Source organism: Panthera uncia, chromosome C2 (assembly GCF_023721935.1).
Source record: "Panthera uncia isolate 11264 chromosome C2, Puncia_PCG_1.0, whole genome shotgun sequence".
In the NCBI taxonomy this organism is placed as follows: Eukaryota; Metazoa; Chordata; class Mammalia; order Carnivora; family Felidae; genus Panthera; species Panthera uncia.
Genome location: NC_064810.1, coordinates 106732503 through 106756437, shown reverse-complemented (window position 1 = coordinate 106756437; position 23935 = coordinate 106732503). Strand labels below are relative to the sequence as shown.

Genomic DNA, 23935 nt, shown 5'->3' with positions numbered 1-23935 from the left:
CTTGCATTGCCTCTGTTTCCTCCAAGTTTCTCAATGCTATTTGTTTACCTTGGTCTCTGTATTTTATGGTCGAGGATTTCCTCAAACATGTGGTAAGCCTTGGCTATTTAAAACCCATTTTAAAATTAGCTATTGAAAAACGTATTTAAAATAAAGTCAGTAATAAATTGGTTGGAAGCTCTGTATTCACGAGCATAGCTGAGTGACTAGGGGGCTCGCTGTAGAATTCCCTGTCTGAACTATTTTATTAGATGCCTGATGCCTATATCTTCAGATTTTGGGGGTTTTCCTGGGACTGGTATATTAGTTTCCTAGGGCTGCTGTAACAAATTACCGCCAACTTGGCTTAAAACAATAGAAATTCATTCTCTCATAGCTCTTGAGACCAGAAGTCCAAATTCCAGGTGTGGGTAGAGTTGGTTCCCTCTGGAGACCCTGAGGGAGAATCTGTTCCATGCCTCCCTCCTTGCATCTGGTGGCTGCTGGCAAACCGTGGCATTTCTTGGCTTGGGGGCTTCATAAGTACAGCCTCTGCCTCCATGGCCTTCTTCTGTGTGTCTGGATCCTCTTTTCTGTCACTTGTAAGAGCACTCATCATTGGATTTAGGGTCCACTCTAAATTTAGCATTATCTCATCTCAACATCCTTAATTTAATTATGTCTACCAAGACCCTATTTCCAAATAAGGTTACATTCAGAGGTACCGGGAGTTAAGACTTGGACTTGTCTTCTGGGGCCACTATCCAACCCTCTATAGTTTGTCATAGTCTCCTATTTCCTACCTGTAATTTCCCTTATATAGAAACCTGGGAGCAGAGTGTTAGAAGAGGGTTATGGTTCTCCCACAGCACACAGACATTCATTTCACCCCTGTACTCATTACCTATCGCTCTGAAACAAGCCACCCAAACTTAGAAACTTAAAAACAACAACCACTGTTTTAAAATCACATTTGTGCAGGATGGCAAGTGGGACCAGCTTTGGCTGGACAGTTATTTTGCTGTTCTCACCTACGGGTTATTCAAGTGCCTATAGGCACCTGGGCCCCTGACTACAGCTCAGTGTGTAAGGGGGCCTCTCTCACATGTCTGTGGTGGGTGCTGGCTGTTGGCCCTGGGCCTCTTTCTCTGAGTAGTGCCTCATCCACAAAACCTTGGCCTGGTTTCCTCACATGGTAGTCACACAATTCCAACAGGGCAAAAGTGGAATCATCAAGGCTCCCGGAGGCGTAGGTTCTTTGTACATCACATCTGCTACAATCTATTAGTCAAACCAAATCCCGAAGCCAGACGAGATTAAAGGGACAGGAAAACAGATGGGAGGAGAGGCAAAGTCACCTTGCCAAGGGGCATGCATATAGGAATTCACAGACTATCTACCACAATCCCCATCTTTTCAGTACTCAGGTGTGCCTGGTATGCCTCAGTGTAGACCCTTCTGGGCCATCTTTCTCCGGTTCTGACTTTTGCTTTTAGGCCAGGATGGAGGAGGGACAGTTGCTCTGCTGCAGGAAGTAGGAGACAGGATCTAGAGCCCTACTTCCAACCAGTGCTTGGGTTTTTGACCCCTTCTCACCTCGTATTTTCAAGAGCATCACGACTTCAATTGTTGAGCTTTTCTGGGGTTCCCCTGGGCTAATGAAATTACTTCATGGCTTCCTGCTCTGTGGGCTTGGGTTTCAGTGCTCTGAGGTCTCCTTTAAATCAGACAAATTTCAAGATTTTGTTGTTCCTGTCTCCTCCCCTGTTCTCTTTGTCCTCATAGTTTTATACAGAAGAAAAAGCCTCTTCCCTCTATTTTTGGTTAATTTCAGAAGGGAGTGGAGAAACATTTCTCAGTGAATGGCCCTTCAGTTTTCAACCAAATAAGTAAGAATTTTCCTCCCCACAATGGCTACCTCTAACTCATCTTGAAATTAAAACACAACTTTCAAAGCATTTGAAGGTATGACTATTTCACAGAAAAATGCCATTTGGAACTATATTAAAGGCTGCAAAAATACTACAAGATGTAATTACTCTGAAAAGTCTCTCAATTGCTTCAACTGTGAATAATTAAGTAAATGAACAGAAACCCAGGAATGACTCTTAAAGGAATGCTTTTATGATGAAGAAAATGCGTTAAAAAAAAAAAAAAAAAAGATAAAGGTACACTAGCCCCAAAAGGGGTAGTTATAAGCAAAGAAGAGTTTCTAAGTATTTATCATAGAGAGGTAAGGTTAGAATGACCATGACTCTCACGAAATCATTCTGGATTCAGTAAAGAATAATGAAGGGAGATGGTACAAACAACACTGGTAATTGGATTAGAAGAATCAAGGGAATATTTTAGCGGAGAGTTTAAAGACACAAAAGGGGCAACTGTTAGAAGTGCCACAATGAGATAATGTATAGATCTATGTCAGATAAACGCAGTTACAATAAGAAGAGGGCCCTCCAGCATGAGATCAGTAAAGCTCTTAAAATTCCCCTGGAATTAACCACACATATATATATTTCAGATGAAAGTGAAGCATAAACAGAAGCCTGCTTTTGGCTTATCCATGGAGATAGCCTTTGTGCTCAGGAAACAGCTAGCTGGTTTTTCAGACTATAAGGATGCTTCAATAGTCCTGCCTTCTCTTCTTCTCGCCTTAAGCCACAAGAAACAAAAGGATAGAAAGAGAGTAGAGGCTTGTTAAGAAAGGCTGTCAAGGGGGATGGGGGAATGAAATCCAATTATAGCTCCGGAACCAAAACTCTGAAAAAGCACTGAATATGAAACACATTCCGCCCCAGTGACGGTAAATGGAGAGTAAATCTGGAGGAGACATAGACTGACGGTAAATGGAGAGTAAATCTGGAGGAGACATAGACTGACGGTAAATGGAGAGTAAATCTGGAGGAGACATAGACTGCCTTTTGGCAAACACAGGGGGGGAAAATGAAGCCAAAAAACCTCAACCAAACCTAGTACTCTGGAATCACAAGCTAGCGGATGTCAGTGATCTTTATCTGTGGTTGCAAGGAAGAATGAAAGAGAAATGTCAGCCAGCTGGTCTCTTCTAATTGGCACTTCTTCATGGATATAAAAGACAGAGAGAATTTCTCTTAGCACATACATGTTTTAAAAATGAAAGACGTAATCAAACAGCATTTGGACCTGTCAAAGGTATAAATTCAATTTTCAGAGGACTTCAGTGAAATAAAAGTCTGACCCATGGGCCAATATTTGATTTCAGATCATCTCTGACGTCACATATGGCCAGCAGTGATATTTTATTTCACAACTGAGTAAATCTGTAAGTTGAATACTCTGATGTCTACACCAATTTTATGCCATCAGAAATGAATGAATTACTGCCATATGAATGGTCAAATTGCCTCCAATTTGCTCCATTGTGAAAATCCCATTTTAAAATTCAAAATCCCACAAAACTCTTAACCAATGACTCTGATGCTGCACATTTTAGATTGTGTCCAATTTTTCTCTATTAATTTTTTTAATGTGTTTTATTTATTTTTGAGAGAGAGAGACAGAGTACGAGCAGGGGAGGGGCAGAGAGAGAGAGGGAGCAATTTTTCTCTATTTTAAAATGCACAAAGGGCACCTGGGTGGCTCAGTCGGTTAAGTGTTCGACTTCGGCTTAGGTTATGATCTCATGACTGGTGAGCTCGAGCCCCATGACAGGCACTGTGCTGACAGCTCAGAGCCGGCTTCCAATTCTGTATCTCCTTCTCTCTCTCTGCCCCTCTCCCACTCACACTCTCTTTCACTCAAAAATAAATAAACCTTTAAAAAAATTTAAAAATAAATAAAATGCACAAGTGGAGCACCTGGGTGGCTCAGTCAGTTAGGCGTTGGACCTCAGCTCAGGTCATGATCCTGTGGTTCGTGAGTTTGAGCCCCACATCGGGCTCTGTGCTAACAGCTCAAAGCCAGAAGCCTGCTTCAGATTCTGTTTCTTCTTCTCTCTGCCCACCCCTTCTCCCCGACTCACTCTCTGTTTCTGTCTGTCTCTCACTCTCTCTCTCAAAAATAAACATTAACAAAAAAAACTTTTTAATAAATAAATAAAATGTACAACTTTACATCCTTTTTTTTTTTCTGTACACAATTATTTCCTTAGAATGAACTATTAGAAGTAAAACAAATTGGTCAAAGTCTTATAAATTATATAAAATTTAATAATTAAACTATCTGATGGAAAGATTATACCATTCCACAACTTCACTAGAAATCTAAGAAATGGATATCACGTTTGATAGTATTTTTTTTTAACTTTTATATGTCTGGTGGGTGGAAAATGGTCTTTTCATTTTGTTATATATATTTGAATTACTAATGAAGGGTGAAATTTCATAGGTTTATTGAGTTTTTATGAAATTTTTCATGTTTCAAATGTTTTGCCTGTGTTTCTATTGGGTATTCATTTTTTTCCCCTCAGCTGCCTGTGACAGTACTTTCCATATTCAGGAATTTCACTATTTCTCCCTTTGTGTGTTACAAATACCTAGTTTGTGCTAGACATTAACTTTATGGCATTTGATAAATTGGACCACATATAAACTTAAAGCTTCAAGACATTAATATTTTCCTTTATGGTTTATGCATCTTGATATATGATAATTTTTTAAAACTTTCTTTCAGAGTACACCCATATGTAGCTTCGAGTTAATTTAGAAAATTAAACTGGATACAGGTAATTATCCACCAGAAGCAGATGTCATAGAACACTGGCTTCTGTTTTCCCCAATTAAGTCTACTGGTTGAATGTCAATGTAACCAAAAGGAGGACAGAAACACATGCCCCTTAGCAAGTGACATCCGCTATTGCTATTCAAATGGACTAGGTTACTTCCACTTGTCCAAATGAACTTGAAGTCAGTAGCTTTAAATATTGTAATTTTAATTTGTCACATTGCTGTGCTTCTGAACATCTATGTCAAAGGGCCTTCACATTCATCATTACGATCAATGTCCAAGTTGACACTGTGAGATAGGAAAGGTAGATGTAAGCTCCCTTTTATAGATAAGGAAACAAAGGCTCAGAAATGATAATGAATGATCTGCCCAAGATCCTCCAGCCAAAAAAGCTTGTAAGATGTGGAATACAGGTCTCGTAGGCCCCTGGTCTAATGTTCTTTCTTCTGTATTAGAGGAGCTCTCCAGGTGAGAGTGGAAAAAGTAGTTACCAGAGCAGAGAACAGAGGAGTAGAGATGTAGGTAGAAGAGCATATTTTCTGGGCAAAACAATAAATCTTTTATTCCATCTTGTGTTCTACCTGTATTATAGCTAACTTTGTTAATGGAGAATTGCTCCCTTTGCCAAATTAGCAAACTAATTAAAATAACTGATTCTGATACAAGCATTTTGCTAACACTTAATCCTTAAGAAAGCAACATCAAAATTCATTACATCTGAATCTCTTATTCCTAAAATGTGTGTGACTGTGGAATGGGGTAAAGTAAATCATTACCACATCTAGTATATTTTTTTTCTGACACCAACCAGGTTTTAGATTCTCCAGCACTAACTGGGTGTCCAACAACACAATTTGGTTCTGACACTAACTACCTGGAGTTAGCATTAGACCCCACAGGTTAAGGGTTCAGTCCCATAGACTGACCCATCTCAGATGCCAGCTGCAAATGAGGTGTTCAGGCTTCCCCCATTTCCGCTTGGCCTACTACAAATTTAGGGGCTCTATCAAAGAAAAAAACAGACCTAGACAGTAGTTAAAGCAAGAAAAACATATTTTAATCAGTAGCTATTGCAATAGGGGAAAAAGAGAACTCAGTACTGGATCAGTTCCAAATACAGGATGGACAAGGGGATTTATAGCAAGGATCAGGGTGGAGTGGAGGGAACATTAGAGGTAGTGGGATTCTGGCTAACCCTACCTAACAGGGTTCTTTGCTGAAGGAAAGAAAGTGATCAGGTATCACGTGGGAGATGGTGAAAGGGAATTTTATCAAAAATCGAGCTGATCAGATATCAAGGATGTGGGGTTTGGTTAAAGAGTCTTAGCAGGATTCTTGCTACAGCTGGACTCTTGAGGACAAGGCCCAACAACAGGGCCTAGTCAAAAAAGGACTCAGAAAAGCCTATCTAGAGTTTAGTCAAGGAAAAGTCTCTGTCAGTTCCCATAATTCATTAGAATGACTCACAGAACTCAGAAAAGTGCTTTATTTACTAGGACTGGTTTACTACAAAGTGTACAACTCATGAATAGCCTGGGGGAAGGTGTTCAGAGCATCTGTGCCCTCTCAGGGCATACCCCTTCCGCTTCCCAGTCCATCCATGTAGCTTCGCCAACCCAGAAGCCCTCCAAACCTCATGGTTTAGGGGTCTTGGTAGATGTCCCATTATGTAAGCATGAGTGATTAAATCATATCCACCATTTGTGACATATTTAAAACCTAGAGGAAATTATCCTATGTGAAATGACACAGAAAGACAAATGCATGATCTCACTGGTAAGTGGAATCTAAAAAAGTCAAAATCATAAAAGCAGAGTAGAGTGACAGTTGACAGGGACTGGGGGGAATGGGAGGGTGTTGGTCAAAGAGTATAAAAGTTCAGTTAAACAGGAAGAAGTTCTGGAGATCTAATGTATAGCATGGTGACCACAGTTAATAATGCTGCATTATATACTTGGCATTTGTAAGAGAGTTGATCTTAAGTGTTCTCACCACACACACACACACATCAGAACGGTGTGAGGTGATGAATGTTAATTAGATTGATTGTAGTAATCATTTTACTGTTATATCATTTTACGGTTATATCAAAACCGTACATTGTACACCTTAAACATACACAATTTTTATTGGTCAAATAATACTCAATAAAGCTAACACCCCCTCAATCACTCACTTATTCTTCTACTTTAGTGAGAAACAGAGTTTAAGGCAATATAAAAAAAAGTAGTATGAGAAGACCAGCTTTGTTGACCACAGTTGACCCTACATAGTATTAAAATCAAAAGTCTTGTTTTAAATATATTTAGGGATTATCTTTGCTAATCAGGACTTAATTTACTTAGTCTTCTCATATAATAGAATGTCAATTTTCTATCAGAGTTATCAACGAATTACTAGATTGCTAGCTAAAAATGATGTCATAGTTGGACCTCCTGGGTGGCTCAGTCGGTTAAGCGTCTGACTCTTGATTTCGGCTCAGGTCATGATCTCACGGTTCCTGAGTTCAGGCCCCATGTCGGGCTCTGTGCTTGATAGCATGGAGACGGCTTCAGGGTTCTCTCTCTGCCTCCCTCCCTCTCTCTCTCCCAGTCTCAATAAATAAACAAACACTTTTAAAAAGTTAAAAAAAAAAGAATTATGTCATAGTTAACAAATACCTATATATTATTAGTATAAAGAAAACATAACCATTATATGTACAATGAAACACATGAGTTAACATCCGTTACTTTGTGGAAAAATGTGCATTTCTACACTCAACATATTTAAGGTAAAAAATTACACAAGTGTTCAATTTATCACACCCTCTTAAAAGCTGCTAGAAACATGTTACAAATAACTCATAAATAAGATTTTTGTGTGTGGAATTGTGGTATTTACCCATCTATCCTAAAAATAAGGTATACCTATATCCAACAGCAGAAGAAGCCTGTATATTCATAAATATTTTTGAGTAAACATGTAATTCAACAGTCTAATGATACCTTTTGTTCCACCTTCAAAAACTGAGCCAGTTCTTCCACAGTTAGGTGATCTTTCTTGTCACTGTAGCTCAAGAGCAACAAATAAAGGTCCCGTCTCAATGACATCATTTTGTAAAAAACACAGAATTCTTCAAATGTCAAAGTTCCCTGATTCTCATCTGTATCAGCTTCCTGAAAGAGGCATAGAATAAACAAGGCAGTGTGAGAGTTTGAAATAGGAAATTCAGTACAGAGATGCTGAGAAGTAATATTTACTATAAAAAGGCTAGAACACGTATCACAAATGGTAAACACATTCTTTTAAAGCACACATGGAACCATTTGAAAAATGACTATTTATTAGGCCACAAAAAAAGTTTCATGTTATAACCAATCAACCTTATAAAAACCAATTTCTCTGATCACAGCAAATTTATAAACCACAAAGAAAGCTTTAAAAAAAAAGTAATTAGAGGAAAACGAAGTTTTCAATTTATTAGAAAGCAAGGTAGATTAAAAATAGATAATAATTCAACTCAAAAAGCTAGAAAAAATTAAGCTAAAGAAACTATAAGGAAAAAAATTATAATCAGAAGCAAAAAGCAATGAAATAAAGAACCAAATAGATACATCAGCAAAGGGAGAGCAATTAAACCAAAAGCTGATCTTTTGAAGAAAGTAATGAAAAAGAAATCTTGGAGAAAATGAATCATGAACAAAAGAGAAAAAATATCCAACACATTATGAAAATACCAGTCTCTAACCAGCTTCTGAATGTAATCCAATCAATACAGTTTTTAAATATAACAGAATCCCTCCTAATTTGACCGACGTAGTTTACTGTTCTTACAGCTATCAGAATCATTGAAACCTCCTTGTTTCCTCTCCACAGAAGTCTGAAAAATCCATTTAGACTGATTTCTAGTTGAAATAATTTGTTTCTAGTAATTATTGAGCAAGAATCTTTCACCATGTATCGTCCTTCTGATTGGCTGAATTTGCCAGAAAACACTAAAATTGTTGGGGATATGTTATGAGCAACAAATCTATTTACATGATCTTCATTTTAAATGAACACAGTTGTAACCGAACCAAAACTGACAGGGAATGAATGGCAACTTGAAATGCATGGGTTTTATGACATATACTCAGATGCAGGGTGTTTAAACATAGCTTTGAAAGCCAACATGTTCATAAAAGATAGATTTTTTAAAAACTTTGTTAGCTTTGGGACAATTATGAACACATACTTTAGCCAATATTTAAATCACACACAGTTTCGTTATAGGGCAGATTGCTGTTGCCTCCTATCCTTTTAAAGGTAGAAGGAGAATGGTGTATAAAATATCCACATTTTTGCTGTATGAGATGCTTGTTTGTAGAATCACCGTATTTTAAGAAACTGGGTCTAATGTTCAAATTTCTGTCCTAATTTTGTTTCAAAGTATCTAATCCTGGATACAGAGAAGAAACATTTTTCAACTTTCTTGTAAATGCTGTAACAATTAAGAACAGTAAAACTCTCACATTAAACAACAGCATCTAAAGACTTCAAAAGGAGCTATCCGTAACTGAATAGATTATTTTAAAAATTTTAGTTGAATCTAGCTCTACAATAACAAAAGCAAAGAAACCTCTAGAAAGGCTTCAATGTCTGTACTAGCAATTCAGCCAGAAGAAGAATGTTCCTGAGACAATGCTAAGATCTTTGGTCCTCTCACTCCCATGAAGGGCATTTACACAACCCTGCTAGATGCAAGACCTACAGTGGAAATGTTCTATCTAGAAATGTTCTATCACTTCTGGCTTGATAAGTCTTTAAACCTAAAGGTCACAAAAAGACCCCCCTGATGTTTTCTTAAAGTTTGTCTAAAGGATTTACTTAAAATGCATAAAACATTTGACATAAACATTTCCTGATTTACCCTCTACAATGTTTAGTGCATTAGAAATAAAAAGGTGTTGGGGCACCTGGGTGGCTCAGTCAGTTAAGTGTCCTACTTCGGCTCAGGTCATGATCTCATGGATCATGAGTTTGAGCCCCACGTCAGTCTCTGTGCTGACAGCTCAGCTTGCTTCAGATTCTGTTGTCTCCTTCTCTCTCTGCCCCTCCCCTACTCATGCTCTTTCTCTCTCTCTCTCTCTCTCTCTCTCTCTCACAAATAAATAAACATTTAAAATAATTTTTAAAAGAAATTAAAAGGTGTCTGAAGGGGGAAAACATATAAGTAAAAATAGATCAATAGCTTATTTCTTTATCTTACTTCCAAAAAGTACTCTCACATCATTATTTTTGCAAGTATAGGCTTTGCCTTTCTCTTTAAGCTTGGGCCTTCTGATTTAATCAGCAGCTACTCTTCAGTACAATGAGCATTTTCTATGAAAAGGAACAGGTGGGAGTGTGGGGCTCACAACGAGCAAAAGTGAGATGTCACAGGGAGTACCAGGAACATGGCAAAACTTCCCATTAAGTTGAAGGACAGTTCACTTTCTTTGTGACAACACATTTCCCCTCCCAAGTCCCTCACTCCATCTCCAGGGTTCCTTCTATAGAATATTCCTTCGTCTTCTTTCCTCTCTCTTATGTTGTTCTCCAGTGCAACGGGACCAACTTCCCTTCGCTGCAAACCGTGTCCAGCCAAGAGCTTCCCAAGCACAGGCCCACTGTAAGAGGTCACGGAATGGAGCCAGCCTCCACCATTCCTCACTGCCCCTCATCCCTCATGTCATTTGTGCCCTCCCACCTCTAAGGACAAATGGTTAGAAAACAAAGGAAACACAAAACATTAACCATCACACAATTTCACACCTTCTGCTTATTTTTATATGTACAAAATATCACCCAGATACAAAATATCACTTAGAATAGAAAATTATCGCAAAACATGGATTGTGGTTATGACTTATCTCCACATAAGAGCACTTCCTAAATTAATATATTAGCTGTTAGTTATAATCTAACATTGTCTTTGCACCCACTTAACAGAGCTCACTTCTGCACCTCAGACAGAGGACTAAGTGCAATCCCAGCTGGGTGCCACAGAATAAGTCTGGGCCCAAGGATTTTCCTCAAGGACTGACCAACAGGGAAAGGGCATCTCATCTAATACCAACAGGCAGTTGAATGAACTTCTGGAGAGCTCCCTAAATGCTAGGAGTGATGTAGCACTTCTGAGAATCATGGATTCTAAATCTTAAACTCCTCTGAAACAAAACAGAGTCTCTTGAGAACTTAATAAGTGCTGTTTTTTTCATGTTACTAAGTCTTTACTCTGATCCTCACAAGAACTCTGTGAGGTAGGCACATGAGATGTTATCACCCTCTCGAAGGGACTTCACGGAGTTTGCTCCAATATCTAAGTGCCAGGTAGTCTTATAATTACTCTCTGAAAAGAGCAACAATAAAAAAGCATTTTAGGAAGTGAAACTGTGGACACATGCTAAGTTTAGGAAGTCTTTTTTTCCTTCATGAAACAAAACGCCTCTCTTTTCATCAAAGAAAAATAAAACGCTACAGAGCAGGTGATACCAACTTCCAACATAACAAAATAGCCTTTGAAATATCTAAGTACATCAATAACATGCAACGTGTATTTTACAAAAAGCCAACCCATTTGTGAAAACATACCTGAAACATTTGTCGGACTTTTCTTCGGGGCAGATTGACATTTAGTTTATGCATCAACTGGTGTATCTCTTCAATATTCAATAAGCCATCCCCATTCTTATCAGCTTCCTCAAAGGTCTGCTTTACCCACATGAAGAAAGGTCAAGAGAAACACTTTTTTCATGAAAATAAAAACTGCTCTCACAGAATACTCACAAGGACATTTATCATTAACACAGAGCTTGAGAAGAAATTCTCTGGAGAAGGCCCTGCCTGCAATCCATGGACTAGTGATCTGCTACCAGTGACAACAGGCAACAGGGGAATGGGTGCTTGGAGGTAATTCCCTTCACTTTGAAATGAGAGTCAAACCAAGTTCTTCTGGGAGTTTGTTTAACTCACACATTTTTACCCAATCTGTAAAGGAATATGATGTGATGAAACCTCAAATATACCAAATTTAGGCCTTATCTTCCTCCTCTATGACCTTCTAGTTAGCGTATTTTTACCTTCACAATACCCCACACTAGACAATTTTTTCAGTTCCCCTTTCTCAGTCCACTCCTACATTTAGAAACTGTCTAGTTCAATCTCCTCATTGTTCAGATGAGGATATAAAACTAGAGGAAGAGAAATTGTTAAAAAATTTTGGTTTACTTAGAGAAAGAGAGAGCAAGCAGAGGAGGGGCAGAGAGAGAGGGAGAGAGAGAATCCCAAGCAGGCTCCATGATGTCAGTGCAGAATCCAACACACTCCATCCCCCCAGGCCCCCCAGGCCCCCCAGCAGAAATTTGTTAAGGATAAATTAGTAAGAGATCCACATTTTTGGAAACTTAGTCTAGTATTCTTGTCTCCTATACAGTAGATCTATCTCTATACTATATTCATCTCCATATTACTAGCTTGGAAGGTTCTTACCTAAGAGCCTCAAATTTCTAAATCAAAAGCAAACCTCATATGTTAGAGGTTACGCTCAAATTGCAGGTAGATATTCAGTGACTGAGGGTATGAAGCTGAGTTTAGATACAGAAGATTTACATCATGTGACCTGAGGTTTTAAAAAAAACCCTCAGCGGGAGTGACTCTTGGGTTGTTTCACATCATGAGGAAGCAGAATAAATGGTAACCAATGGGTGATCTGAATTTTTTTTTAAATGAATAATTCAAGGGGCACCTGGGGGGCTCAGTCAGTTAAGCATCCAACTCTGATTTCACCTCAGGTCATGATCTCAGGGTTCGAGAGATTGAGCCCCATGCCCTGACAGCATGCAGCCTGCTCCAGATTCTATTCCCCCTCCTCAGCTCACGTTCTCTCTCTCTCTCCCTCTCTCAAAATAAATAAATAAATATTTTTAAAAAATGGGTGATTCATAGTTATTGGGGGTAAACTGCAGAAAGCAGGAATCATGTGCACACTTAGAAAACCAAACTGGGCTTCAAAATTTGAAGGGGAATAAAGGTGGTGGAAAGAAACCAGAAAATCAAAGTAAGGGAAGGCATAGGTTTAAAACCAACAAATAGGAGAATGAGAGTAGGTGAGAGAGGGGGAAATGGATAATATTTGCCTCAAGCAGATGATATCAAACTGATTTTCATGTTAAGTCAAAATACTAAAAGTATAACATAGCATATTTACATTTCTTAGGCAATTCAAATTATGATTGTAGGAGATAGGACCTCAGGAAGTAAAAACAACCATAAAGACTTATTTCTTCTAGATTTAAATACCTAAATACTGTAAATACCTTGTTTCACATTTTGTTCCCTTTATAACATTGGAAAATAACCAGCCCAGTTCTTTATAATTCAACTTCTCATAGAAGGACCTCATTATACACGACATCTGGAAGTTAACAGGTGACCCAGGACTAGGGTAAAAATAACTGAAGAATCAAAAGAGTGAAACATTTGGGCCAATTATTAATAAATACCTGAATCTCATTTTTTTTTTTCTGTTTTCTGGACACACAGTCCCCATCCATCTCTATTTCTTATGACTGTGGACACTGCTCTGTGTTCAAAGAAGTCATGAAATGAGTCCAAGAGCAGTCATATTTTCATCCTTTTATTTTATACTTCCTTACCAAAGCCTCTCAAAGATTTCTCCAGAGAAGAGTCAAGGACAAGCAAACCCTAAATATGAGTATCCTGCCAGTACAAACCCTAGGATAGGCCTGTGTCTATAAGGCCTTCAGTGTCAACATATAAACTGGCCTTGACAATTGGTTTAGGGAATATGGGATTGGTAAGACATAGAGGTAGAATCCAACTGAGAAACAGACACTAGTCCTGATTCTGCTGACCTGGCACTGTGACAGTGTTCACTTATGGCACACCTCTTGGGCCTTGCATTTCCTCATCTATAATGTCAGTGAACACAACTAGATGACCTTGAAGTCCCTTCCAACTCTAAGATTCTATGAAAGGAAAAACCATTCTCTCCCAGTAACAGTACACATGGTATACAATTACAGGTAAAAGTATTCTGATATCTTAAAGCTATTCTTCATAATTAAGATATGAGTACTCAAGAAAGCTCTAAATTAATGATTCATATCACCATACAGGGTGAGTTTGAGAAGAGAAACAATCATTCTGCAAAGAAAAACTGGGATAGTAAAAACCGAATGAAAGTTATGGTCTAGAATTTTCTATCAGAAAGTTAAAGGAAATTCTAAGTATTGAATGGTAGTATTTACCATAGGGTTGGGCAAACTTTTTCTGGAAAAGGCCTGATAGTAAATATTTTAGGCTTTGCAGCTCTCAACTGCAACTACTCAATTCTGCTATTGTGACACAAAAGAGGCTATAAGCACCACATAAATTAATTGGCATTGTTATGTTCCAATACAATTTTATTTACGGACACTGAAATTTAAATTTCAGATAATTTTCAGCAGAATTTCACAAAATATTCTTCTTCTTTTGATTTTATTTTTCCAATCACTGAAAACCATTTCTTAGCTCAGGACCACATATAAAAAAGGCATTAGGCCACATTTGCCTACAGGCTACAGTTTGCAGGGCCCCTGATTTACTGGGAAGGTGTAAACTTTCAGTTGACAACATCCTTTCGAGACTGCCCAAAGTCTTCCAGAGGTAATAATTTCTCCTGTGGGGTCAAGAGATAAGGTGGGGAAATCATGGAGGAGAATGGACTGGCGGAGAAAAATGCTGAGGCTTTCATGCTGGGGCCACTGAGATTTCAGACTTAATCTCAAGAGGAAAGCAAAAGATTTGCCAGTCCTTACCTCTCTTCAGCAATAAAATAGTAGCTATTATTTATGAGTGCTTAATATGTGCTGGACAGTGTTCTAAACACTTTGTGTACATCAATTCATTTGATCTTCACACAACTACATAAGGCACACACTATGATTAACACCATTACCATGTGACAGACAAAGACTCTAAGGCAAAAGAGTTTAAGTTACTTATCCAAAGTTACCCGGTACATGCAGAATTGGGGCCAAATCCCAGGCAGTGCAATACTAGTCCTTAAACAAAACACTATATTGCTATTAATAGACATGAGTAATGCATCTACCTCCATGAAACATGGCCATATTCCAGAAATAACCTGAATTACATTTTACACTGGAGGGATTTTTTTTCATACAGCCACTTAAGATTCATTATTCTCATTATTCATTCACAGTTGAAATTTTCAGGCCTATTTGTAATGTTGTCCTCAACTAATGTAATTAAATGTATGTCCAACCAAAGATATTATTCTGTTATTAAAATATTACCTACAACCCTATCAAATCCTGACAAATATATATGAGGATTGTCCTCTGATTCAACATAACTATTCTATTTTTGACATCAGCTTCTTTATTATTAATTTCCTCTGTCCTTTTCTCTCCTCACTGACACAAGCATCAACTGTTTCTATATATCTTATAAAATTATTCCCTGTGCAATTCTGGGGTACATTTGCTTTCCAAATAGCATACTTTCAGAATATGAAATCCCTCAGCTGTCAACCTGGTTAATTCAAACACGAAAACTTTCTATTGCCAGTAAACACGGGCAAACGAAATCAGTTTCAAAAAGCTATTGAGCTAAGCTAGTATAAATTCAAATTAGAATATAACTTTATGATGTTAAATGTAACCCCCATTGTAACCATAAAGAAAACAGCTATAATGTATAAAAGGACATGAGAAAGGAATTTAAAATTTCACTATAAAAGTATCAACTAAACAAAAAAGACAGTAATGCAGATGCAGGAAACAAAAGACAAAAAAGTTATAACGCATATAGAAAGTGAACAGCAAAATGAGAGAAGAAAATCCCTCCTTATCAGTAAGGAGTTTAAATGTAAATGGATTAAATTCTCCAATCAAAACACAGAGATTGGTAGAATGGATTAAAACACATGATCCAACTATATGCTGTCTACAAGAGATTCACTTAAGATCCAAAAACATGCACAGGTTGAGAGTGAAATGATGGAAAAAGATACTACATGCAAATAGTAATGGAAATGGACCAGAGGTGGATTTACTAATATTAGACAAAATAAGCTTTAAATCAAAAAATGTTTCTAAAAGATAAAAACAGACATTATATGTTGATAAAAGTTTCAAATATAACAATTATAACAATTACACATCTAATGACAAATCAAAATATATGAAGCAAAAACTGACAGAATTGAAGGGGAAATAGACAGCTCTACAGTAATCATTGGAGAATTCAATATCCCACTCACAATAAAGTATAGAAAAACCACATGGAAGGTAAGGAAATAGAGAATATAAACAACACAATAAACCAACTAGGTCTAACAGACATGTACAGAACACTTGAACCAACAATAACAGCAGCATACACATTCTTCTCAAGCACACAGAGAACATTTTTCAGGATAGATAATATTGTATGCCTAAATTAAGTCTCCAATTTTAAACACACATATCATTCAAAGTATCTTCTTTGGCCACAATGGGATGAGATCAATAACAAAAAGAAACTAAGAAAATTTACAAAATTATGGAAGTTAAACAATATACTTTTAAATAACCAATGGATCAAAGAAGAAATCATAAAGGAAATTAGAAAATACTTAAAGATGAATGAAAATGGAAACAACATATAAACTTAGGCAGTGCTAAGTTTATATGCATTTATACAGCTATAAATGCTTACATTCAAAAATAAGAAATACACTTGAAGCTACTGTAACGGCATGTCAACTATACTTCAATTAAAAATAAATGTTTTTAAAGATGAAAAATAAAATTTAAGAAAGATCTCAAATTAACATTTAACTTTACCACTTAAGGAACTAGAAAAAAAAAAGACAAACTAAATCCAAAACTAGCAATAAATAAGTAAATAAAATTTAAAAATCCAAAGCTGGCAGAAAAGGCAGAAAATAAGAAAGATTGGAGGAAAGAGCAATGAAATGGAGAAAGAAAACAACAGAGAAAAAAAATCATTGAAATAAAATGTAGGTTTCTTTGAAAAAAAAGAGAAAGAATTCAAATTAATACTAAAATCAGAAACAAAAGTGAGAACATTATTACCAATTCTACAGAAATAAAAGGATTTAAAGAGAGTACTATGGTATCTTTCTCTGTATGACTTATTTCACTTAGCGTAACACTCTCCAGTGCCATCCACGTTGCTACAAAAGGCCATATTTCATTCTTTCTCATTGCCAAGTAGTATCGCATTGTGTATATAAACCACAATTTCTTTATCCGTTCTTATGTGGATCCTGAGAAACTTAACAGAAGACCATGGGGTAGGAGAAAGGAAAAAAAAAAAAAAGTTGGAGAGGGAGGGAGCCAAATCATAAGAGACTCTTAAAAACTGAGAATAAACTGAGGGTTGATGGGGGGTGGGAAGGAGGTAAGAGGGGGTGATGGGCATTGAGGAGGGCACCTGTTGGGATGAGCACTGGGTGTTGTATGGTAACCAATTTGACAATAAATTTCATATTAAAAAATAAACAAACAAACATTTAAAAAGAGAGAGAGTACTATGAACAATTGCATGCTTACAAAGTGGATAACCTAAATGAAATGGACAAATCCTAGAAACACAAAACCTACAAAGACTAAACCACAAAGAAAACAAAACATGAACAGATCTATCACTAGTAAGGAGCTTGAATCAGTAACCAAAAATTTTTCAACAAAGAAAACTTGATACTTGACCTTGATAGCTTCACTGGTAAATTCTACCAAACATTAAAAGAACTAACACCAATCCTCAAATTTTCCCAAAAAATTAAAGAGGAGGGAACATTTCCTAACTCATTCTATGAGGCCAGCATTATCCTCATAAACCCAGGCAAAGATACTACAAGAAAAACAAAAATACAGACCAATAAACAATCATGCAAAAATCCTCAACAAGATACTAGCAAATAAAATTCAGCAGTATACTAAAAGAATTATACACCATGACCAAGAGGGATTTATTCCTGCAATATAAGGATGGTTCAACATATGAGAATAGATTAATGTAATATACCATATCAACATACTGAAGGAAAAACCACATGATCATCTCAATCAATGCAGAAAAAAGATTTGACAAAACTCAATACCCTTTAATGATAAAAACATTCAACACAATAGGAACAAAAGAAAACTACCTCAACATATTAAAAGCCACATATGAAAAAAAACACAGTAAATATCATATTCAATAATGAAAGACTGAAAGCTCTTGCTCTAAAATCAGGAACAAGGCAAGGGTGCCAGCTTTCACCATTTTTATTCAACACAGTACTAAGTTTTAGCCAGAGCAATTAGGCAATGGGAAGGAAGGAGGGAGGGAGGAAGGAAGGGCATCCAAATTAGAAAGAAGTAAAATTATGTTTGTAGATGATATGATCTTATATATAGAAAACCTTATAGACTCCACAACAAAAGCTGTTAGGATAAATGAATTCAGCAAAATAGCAGGATACAAAGTCAACACACAAAAATTGGTTGCATTTCTATATATGAACAATAACAATCTGAGAAGGAACTACAAAAACAATTCCATTTATAATCACATCAAAATAATAAAATAGGAATAAAGGAGGTAAAAATGTACACAATGAAATCTACAAAACATTGCTGAAAATTTTTAAGAAGACATAACTAAATGAAAACACATCTGATGTTCATGGATTGGAAGATAATTTAGTTAAAATGTCAATACTACTAAAGGAATCTACAGATTCAATGAAATTTCTATCCAAATCCCAATGACATTTTTCTGCAGAAATAGAAAAACCAATCCTAAAATTCATATGGAATACCAAGGGACCCTGAGAAGCCAAACCATCATGAAAAAGAACAAACTTGAAAGACTCACACTTCCTGATTTCAAAACTTATCTCAAAGTTACAACAATCGAAACAGTGTTGTATTAGTATGAAGACAAACACATAAACCAATAGAATAAAAGAGCTCAGAAATAAACCCTCACATCTATGGTCAAATGATTTCTGACAAGGTTGCCAAGACCATTTTATAGAAAAAGGACAGTCTTTTCAACAAATGGGCCTGGAAAACTTGGATATCAACATGCAAAAGAATGAAGTTGGACCACTACCTAACACTATCCACAAAAATTAACTCAAAATGGATTAAGGACATAAATGCAAGACCTAAAACAATAAAACTCTTAACAGAAAAGAGAACAAAATCTTCATAGCATGGGATTTGACAATCATTTCTTGAGTATGACACCAAAGCACAGGTGACAAAAGAAAAAACAGACAGGGGCACCTGGGGTGGCACAGTCGGTTAAGTGTCTGACTTCAGCTCAGGACATGATCTTATGGCGTAGGTTCAAGCCCCTCTTTGGACTCTGAGCTGACAGCTCAGAGCCTGGAGCCTGCTTCAGATTCTGTGTCTCCCTCTCTCTCTTCCCCTCCCCCACTTGTGCTCTGTCTTTCTCTCCCAAAAATAAACATCAGAAAAAACAAATTGGACTTCATGAAAAATTTAAAAATTCTGTGCACCAAGGACATTATCAATAAAGTACAAACACCAACAGAATCGAAGAAAATATTTTCAAATCATGTAACTAATAAGTGATTAATATCCAGAACATACAGAACTCTTAAAACTCAACAACAGAAAAACAAACAACCTGATCCAAAAATGGAGTGGGGGAGATAAGAGTGCGCATCAAATTGTTAACATCAGTAACCTTGGAGAAGAAGGTGCAAAACTGATAGGGGTGAAGGTTACTGACGTTTTCTTTATGCAACTCTGTATTCTCTGGCTTACCTCAATGAGCGTGCATTTCTAAGGTAACTAGAAAGATCTAACAAAGGGGGAAATTTTGCTACCACTTAAAAAGAAACAATATGCCCATTTCTCCTACTGCTCTACTTCAAGGCTTATGAAAGTCATTTATATAAGTGGCTAAAAGCTCTGGAATATTGTGAACTTGTTCTAGTTGACTGGGTGAGAATAAGAACTTCTAGAATTGATTGTCCTCCCCTACAGCAATTTTCCTTCTTTCTTCCTTGTTGAAGAACCTCTATTTTGTTCAGGTGTGCAAGAACCATGAGCTTTAATGAAGGCAGAAGGGGTATTTTGATGGATGTTAGTACAGCTGTCTCCAAAGTACAATTCAAAGGGTCCTCATAACCCAGAGGAGCCCCCTTTTCCCACTATTTATGTGTGTGAGGCTAAATTTTCTTCATGCATTTCCACCAAAACAATACAACATGCAGATTGAAGGCAGAAACAGATAGGAGAATGCATGTGTTCTATCCAGATACACATTAAAGAGACTTGCAAAGTGAAAAGCAACACTACTGTTTCTCACAAATTTGTTTTGCTTTGAAAAATAGTTTTCGGCGGCACTTGGGTGGCTCAGTGGATTAAGCATCCAACTTCGGCTCAGGTCATGTTCTCACTGTTCGTGAGTTCCAGCCCTGCGTCGGGCTCTGTGCTGACAGCTTGGGGCCTGGAGCCCGCTTTGGATTCTGTGTCTTCCTCTCTCTCAAAAATAAACATTAAGATGAAACCCACATAAACAAAAACTCTATATAGAGTCTTTAGTTTTTAAGCATTCAAAAGAGTCTTGAGCTCAAAGCCCAATTACTCTAATTGATTTATTTTATCGAAGACTGGTTCAGGAATGGACCTGCAGTAACAATTCTGGCCAATGATGATATTTAGTCTTGGGTTGGGGTGGGCATCCTGGAAAGATTTACATTGCTCTTAAAAAGAAGCTTTGTGAGAAGAAACTATGCTTCCTCTGGGCAGGGCTGTGTTTGGAGCTGCTGCCCAAAGCTGCTGTACCTCTGTCTGACCAAGGGGCAACCCGCCCAAGGACCACGCCAACATGCTGAGAACGGTAGAACCCAGGTCTTGGGTGACATCACTGAGCCACTGATTAACCAGTTCTTGAACTGCCCTATCTCACATCTCCTGTTCATGAGAAATGAATATTGTTTTAGTTCGAGGCACTGTTAATATGATTCTGTGGTTTAGACCAGAAAGCAATTTTATTCAGCATTTTGTTTGTTTTTTACCAAATGTTAAGGAGTTAAGAACCAAATGAATAGAATAAAGCACAGAAAGTTCCTTTCTATGTTTGCATTTTGTTCATTTATGAATCCCAGGTGCCTTTATCTGCATGCTGTGAATATTGATGAAAATATCATGGCTCATCAGCTCAGACCTTCCCACTGTCAAAAATCCTTTCATGGGCTGAATATTTCCACTCTGCTCAAACAATACCCTGGGTGTGGAATTATAACTAGAGCAGCACAAATTTATCACTACTCTGGGGGACAAATTTAGGACACACATTCCAATAACAGCAAGGAAGTAGGACTACTCCCTTCATAGATGGGGGCACACGTGTTTTAAGACCCTTCAAAATGTGCAGAAGGAAACCAAAACAGTCAACAACTCTATCGCCCTCACTTTACACATAAGGAAATTGAGGCCAAAAAGGCCATGTCACATGACCAGCTCCATAGCAGCAGAAGAGGTGCCTTCAGACCAAGCATGTTAACTATTTATCTTGTCAGCACTACAGGACCTCAAGAAATGAGTTTAATTAAGGCGACTCAGATGAGTCTCCCAGTTTCTTGAAGAATTTAGAGAAGGTAAATGGTATTGTGTAAAAAATGACTTCCCCTTCAGTATCAATCAGTTTCCACACTGTAAATTAAAGAGAGAGAGAGAAAGCAGGAAGGAGCTTAATACCGTGTGTGTAATTGGAACTCAAAAGTACTTGTTCAACTAAACTGACTTGATTACAAAGCAGGATTTGTAATCAAATAAACACTTTCCCAGCTATCTAATCTCTCTTAGGAAACATTAGGCTGCAGTTGGAGACCTCTCAGATTGTGGAGCTAAATTCAATCTCCTCAGAAGAAGCCTGCTCCTGAGTTCATGCAAGCTTAAGTTTCTGTATGTTCTACGCATTCATTTACTTGGGATGAGAGTGAGGAGAGAGCAGAAGGGTGCTAGGGGTAAAGAATGAGAAAGAAAGAAAAGTAGCTTTAAGCCCCAAAATTATAGGAAAAAATAAAATAAAGTCTAATACACACACACACACACACACACACACACACACACAGCTCAAAATTAACATTCTAGGGAGGATATTGGTCGTGGGTCCTCTGCTGCTTGGCAAGTGAATCTTCATCACTAATGCCGGCCATCAGGTACTTGAGGCCTGTGATCCAGGTGCGTGCCTCCTCAGGGTTGGAGGTGATGAGATCCAGAGACTCCATGTGGTTGCCATGGTAGATGGTAAAGCAGCAGCTGGGATCGAAGTGCCCCTCAGCTTGTCTGTGGAATATTTCAGACTGCCGACCTTCGGTGACTTTGTAAATGGAGTCAATAAGTACTGTGAGGAAAGTGAAATGCAGTTATGTGGCACGTGGAGATATGTACATGTATTAAGAAAAAAATAGCAAAAAAAAAAAAAAGAAAAAAATAGCAAAATCATCTTAAATTTTAAAAATAAGCATGAACATGGGGCGCCTGGGTGGCTCAGTCGGTTGAGCGTCCAACTTCAGCTCAGGTCATTATCTCACGATTTGTGAGTTTGAGCCCCACATCAGGCTTTGTGCTGACAGCTCAGAGCCTGGAGCCTGCTTCAGATTCTGTGCCTCCCCCTCTCTCTGCCCCTCCCCCGCTTGTGCTCTGTCCCTCTCTCCCTCTCAAAAATAAATAAGCGTTAAAAAAAATAAGCATGAACAAACTCACTGTCTGTGAATCATGGTATTAAGTTCAAAAGTGAACTACAAGCCCTGTCATTTCCTGCCATTAGCCCTCTCCACATACCACTCTACCTTCCTGCGCAGCCTGGATAATGCCCTCTCAAGCTTTTAGTCAGGATATGTTGAAATTTATGATAGGAAGACTGATGTATGCATCAGGGCAAAAAGACTGGTAGAAAAAGGAGATTATGAATACATCAAATTTATAGTCTACATATTTGCACAGGGAAAACATATGAAGACCTCGAACCAACCTTGGAGTTTTACAACACATATAAGATGACAGTTAAAAACTGGAAGGGAAAAAACCGAATAGCAGAGCTAAATGTGATGAGCATTTATAGAAAGAATGCTAGGATGATGAAGGTAGAGCAGGGCTTGGAGAGGTAGAGAGAAACAAGGTGGCATCCCAGGAGAAAAAGTGTAAGATACAGAAACATGAGATCCATTCCAGGAATGTTAAATAGGCCATTTACACCAGACTATAAAGCTCAAGAGAGAAAGGAAGCCGGGGATAAAGCTAGAAAGGCTAGATCAGAGAGAGCCTGATATACAAGAAACCAGAGATTGGCATCATACAGGTAAGAGACCAACACTGTAGGTTTGTATCAGAGAAGCACTAGCAGGGACAATTACTTTAGACTAAAACAGTACTTTCTTAGTTTGCTTGTTTTTAAGCATGAATCAGAAGTGTTGTAATCTTATTGATTTGCTCCTATACCCCATCTTCCCTTCCATTGTGCCTTAATGGCAGAGTCACAATTTTCTTCTGGTATCAACTCATTCCCCAAATGATTCACAGGGAAATGAGCCCACACCCACTCCAGGGCTCCAGTTCTGGTGAGTCTAAGCCATTGAGGTGGCCCCATTCCTATTTCTTATGATTACTTTAGGCGTAGGAATGTAATTCAGTTCTAACCAAGGAGACATGGGGTAGTCTGCTTTGAGGCAAAATTCTGGAATGAAATCCTCTCTCCTGAAAAGGAAGCACCATGTTGCTGCTGCCTTGACTACAGGGCCAACACACAAGGAACAGAGCCAAGAGCACTTGGGAAAACAGAGCTAGAGACTCATGTCCCACGCCTGGGCCTGCTGATCTCTAAAGTTCTTGTTATGTGAGACGATATATTTATCATGTAAGTCTAATTTAGTCAAAGTCTTGTGCTACTTGAAGATGAAAGTATCTTAACAGACAAAAGCAGAAACTAGCAAAATGGAGATTCGCTAGAAAGTTTCTCAAGAGGCCCAAAAGGTAAAGACACCACAGACCAAAGAGATTCCTATGAAAACAGGAAGGAATGAGATGAGACAGCCATTACACAGGACCCAACAAGGACTTGGTGCTGAATGTACAAGGTGTGGGAGAGAGGGTTTAAGTAGGAGTCAGACCAAAGCTCTTTTGCTTAAAATCATTAAAACAATTTTGTTAATTCACTAATCAGTTACCGTGCTCAGAATAAT

The 23935-nt window shown here is 37.8% G+C and overlaps 1 protein-coding gene across 1 annotated transcript in view; it reads right to left on the bottom strand.

Annotated features, from left to right (window-relative positions):
• PLCH1 (phospholipase C eta 1) overlaps window positions 1-23935 on the bottom strand; it is a 219506-nt gene that overhangs the window by 66104 nt on the left and 129467 nt on the right. Inside the window, exons 5-7 of the mRNA XM_049628668.1 lie at window positions 21855-22098; window positions 11278-11407; window positions 7671-7841 (exon numbers count right to left, since the gene is read on the bottom strand). Of these exons, the coding sequence (XP_049484625.1) occupies window positions 7671-7841; window positions 11278-11407; window positions 21855-22098 (545 nt within the window). The remainder of the gene's footprint in view (window positions 1-7670; window positions 7842-11277; window positions 11408-21854; window positions 22099-23935) is intronic.